This window comes from Tupaia chinensis, unplaced genomic scaffold (genome assembly GCF_000334495.1).
Source record: "Tupaia chinensis unplaced genomic scaffold, TupChi_1.0 Scaffold149964_2, whole genome shotgun sequence".
NCBI lineage: Eukaryota > Metazoa > Chordata > Mammalia > Scandentia > Tupaiidae > Tupaia > Tupaia belangeri.
The window spans coordinates 1,795,054-1,798,171 of record NW_006209806.1 but is presented as its reverse complement, the minus strand read 5'-3'; the positions used below and the strand labels follow the sequence as shown (position 1 = coordinate 1,798,171).

The window sequence follows — 3,118 nt, the reverse complement described above, 5'->3', positions numbered from 1 at the left end:
ACCCCCTGTTCAACAGAGCCCCGCCCCCTGCCCAACTCAGCCCTCACCTCCAGCTGCTGCTTCAGAGCTTCCACCTGGCCCCTGAGAGCTTCCACCTCCGGGGTGGCCGGGCCAGCCGGCTGCTCCTTCAGGGCTTCCTTAAGACTGAAGACTTCCTTGGAGAGCTCTGTGATCTGGGGAAGGGGACGCTATCAGTGGTCCCTCTGTGTCCAGGACTCCCCAAGGCAGCAGGGAGACACTCGGGGATGTCATACCCTTGGGGTTCCCCGACTCCAGCCCACGGAGCCTGCTCTTGCATGGCCCCCGAGCTAAGCACGGTTTTCCCATTTTTTCTTCGTAATCCCAGGGAGTGTGTGCAGTCTCCAGAGGGCGACAGAGAGACGGCAGGGAGAAAGCGCCCTGCAGGGGCTGGGGCGTGAGCGCACCGCCACCCTTCTCCCGCTCTGCAGGCTGTGGGGACTTGGGGCGCGCACACACGTGCGCCTCGCGGATTTCTCAAGCAGCCCGGACTGCGATTCAAACTGCCCGCTGTCCAGGTGGGATCTGGCTCCCAGAACCGCTAGGCTATAAAGCAGCTGAGTTTCTATTTTTAGAAATAGACGCCTGGGGGCAGGCAGGTGGTGTGGTGGATAGGGGCGCTGGATTCCCACATGGCCAACCCTGGTTCGAGTCCTGGACCTGGTGGTTTGCTTTCTCGCTTTCCCTTTCTCTCTCTCTCTCTCTGATAAAATTAAAAAATAACAATAACAAACAGAATTAAATAAATAAATAAATCTTAAAAAACAAACAATAAAAGAAATAGACGCCTGTAGGGCCAGCAGGTGGCATGGTGGCTAAGGGTGCTGGAATTCCACATGGTCGGCCATGGTTCGAGTCCCGAACCTGGCAGCTTGCTTTCTCCCTTTCTCTCTCACTCTGTCCCTCTCTGGTTAAATTAAAATAAATAAATACATAAAAGAAAGTTAAATAATTCTTAAAAAAGAAAGAAAGAAAGAAATAGAAGCCCGTTTTACACATGTAGCACAGAGGAGCTTGGCATAGGGCCATCACTCAGGACACGTCATCGGGCTGTCACTAGGGGTCACCAACGTCCACAGCTGAGTCCTAGTCCTTCTCTGCCTCAGCTTCCCATCTGGAAAACGGACTGACTGTCCACGACTCCTTCGAGTGGGAGAGTCGAGGTTCCCCTGAGCCCCTGTCCCCGTGGAGGGCTCCCGGCCAAGCATGGGGAGGGGACACCCACCTTCTTGTCCTTCTCCTTGGCCTTGTCCAGGGCTTCCTGGGCGCGGCTCTGGGCCTGGCGGGCCCTCTCGGCCTCGGCACGCAGCCCCCGCAGCTGCTGCTCCGCGGTGGCCAGCTGGGCCTCGGCCGCATGCCGCTCACTCTTCATGAACAAGGCCTCGCGCTGCACCTGCGGCCGAGCCCGGCGTGACCCTCGGGACATTTGAGCCCGAGCCCCACATTCTCCTGACCCTCCCACATGGGCCTGAGGACATTCAAGTCCAGGCAGACTTCAGGGAAATTTTCAAAAACGATTTATTGATTATTATTTTAATTTGCTATAGGGCACATGTGCTCACCAGTGAGAGAAAGAGAGAGAGAAAGAGAGGGAAAGTGAGAAAGCAAGCTGCCAAGTCCGGGACTTGAACTGCACTTGGCCATGTGGGAGTCCAGCACCTTAACCACCATGCCACCTGCTGGCCCTGACCTCAAGAAATATGACTTAGGTTAGTTCTTGATTCCCCCGGCCCCTTGAACGTTCAGCCCCTGCCGTGCACCTCTGGCCCACTCGCTGTGTGGCCTTGGACCAGTGGCTTAACCTCTCTGTGCCTCGGTGTCCTCACAGGGAAGATCAGGACAATATCGGTCCCCACTGGATGGAGTGGTTGTGAAAATACAATGAGCAACTACACGGTACACGCTTAGGACAGTGCCCGGCGCACAGCAAGTGCCAGGTTTCCGGAGACAGTGTCGTCGTCAGAATTTGTCATGGCTGTCATTCGTGCTTCCTCTGCCAGTGGGTGAAAAGTTTGTGAAAAAAGATTCATTGTTTTACAAAACAAAACAAAAAAGGATTGGATATAAGGCAAACAAATGTCAAAAAGAAGGTGGCCCCGTGTGTGTGTGTGTGTGTGTGTGTGTGTGTGTGTGTGTGTACCCAAAATCCTGGGAGGAGAATGGAGGAAAAGGAATCCCAGCATGGCCGTTCCCTCTCAGGGGTGATTTCTCACTTTCCCTCTCTCTGACTATAGCAAAAATATTAAAAAGAAAGAGAGAGAGAAAAGAAATTATCGGAACCAACAGTTGGCATAATGGCTATGTCACTGGACACCCATGCAGTCGACCGCAGTGTGAGTCCTGGACCCAGTGGCTTAAACTCACGCCGGGCGCGTGTGTGTGCGTGCCCAACATCCCGAGAGGAGAATGGAGGAGAAGGGACTGCGGCGTGACCATCCCCCCTGGGGGGTGATTTCTCGCTTTCTGTCTCTCTGTCTCTCTCTTTCTGGCAAGCGTATGTGCCCGTTAGCAAAAACCTCTCCAAAAAAAAAAAAAGAAAAAGAAAAAAGAAATTATTTTACTGAAGATTTAAAGGGTTTAAGAGAATGTATCTTAGGAAACAGAATAGCAAAAATAATCATTTGTACTGCCCTAAATCATGTGTAGTAAAAGTCCACTGAATCCTCAGGTGAGGGTTAGAAACTATTCTTTCTTTCTTTGAGAGATTTTTTGCTATAGGACACATGTACTTGCTGGAGAGACAGAGAGACAGAAAGTGAGAAATGACCCCACAGGGAATGGCCATGCCACAATCCCTTCTCCATTCCCCTCCTGGGATCCTGGGCATGCATGTAATTACCCAGCATGAGTCTGAAGCCACCGGGACCAGAACATGAACCATGCTCAACCATGTGTGTGTCCAGTGATGTAACCAGTATGCTACCTGCTGGTCCCAGGAACTATTCTTATTTTCATTGTACAGATGAGTTAAGAGACACTAGAGGGAAATTCTTTCCTGACAGCAGTTAATGAATGTGGCTTCTTAATCTCAGTATTTGTTAAATAGCTGCCAAGTTTTGTTTTGCTTTAAGAAAAGAGATGGAGTCAAAAGATCCACCAT

General features: G+C 51.5%; 1 protein-coding gene across 1 annotated transcript in view; it reads right to left on the bottom strand.

Annotated features, from left to right (window-relative positions):
• Positions 1 to 3,118, bottom strand: part of ANKRD24 (ankyrin repeat domain 24) — a 16,223-nt gene that overhangs the window by 1,773 nt on the left and 11,332 nt on the right. The window contains 2 exon segments of the mRNA XM_027769604.1: positions 48 to 173; positions 1,244 to 1,411. Coding sequence (XP_027625405.1) covers positions 48 to 173; positions 1,244 to 1,411 — 294 coding nt within the window.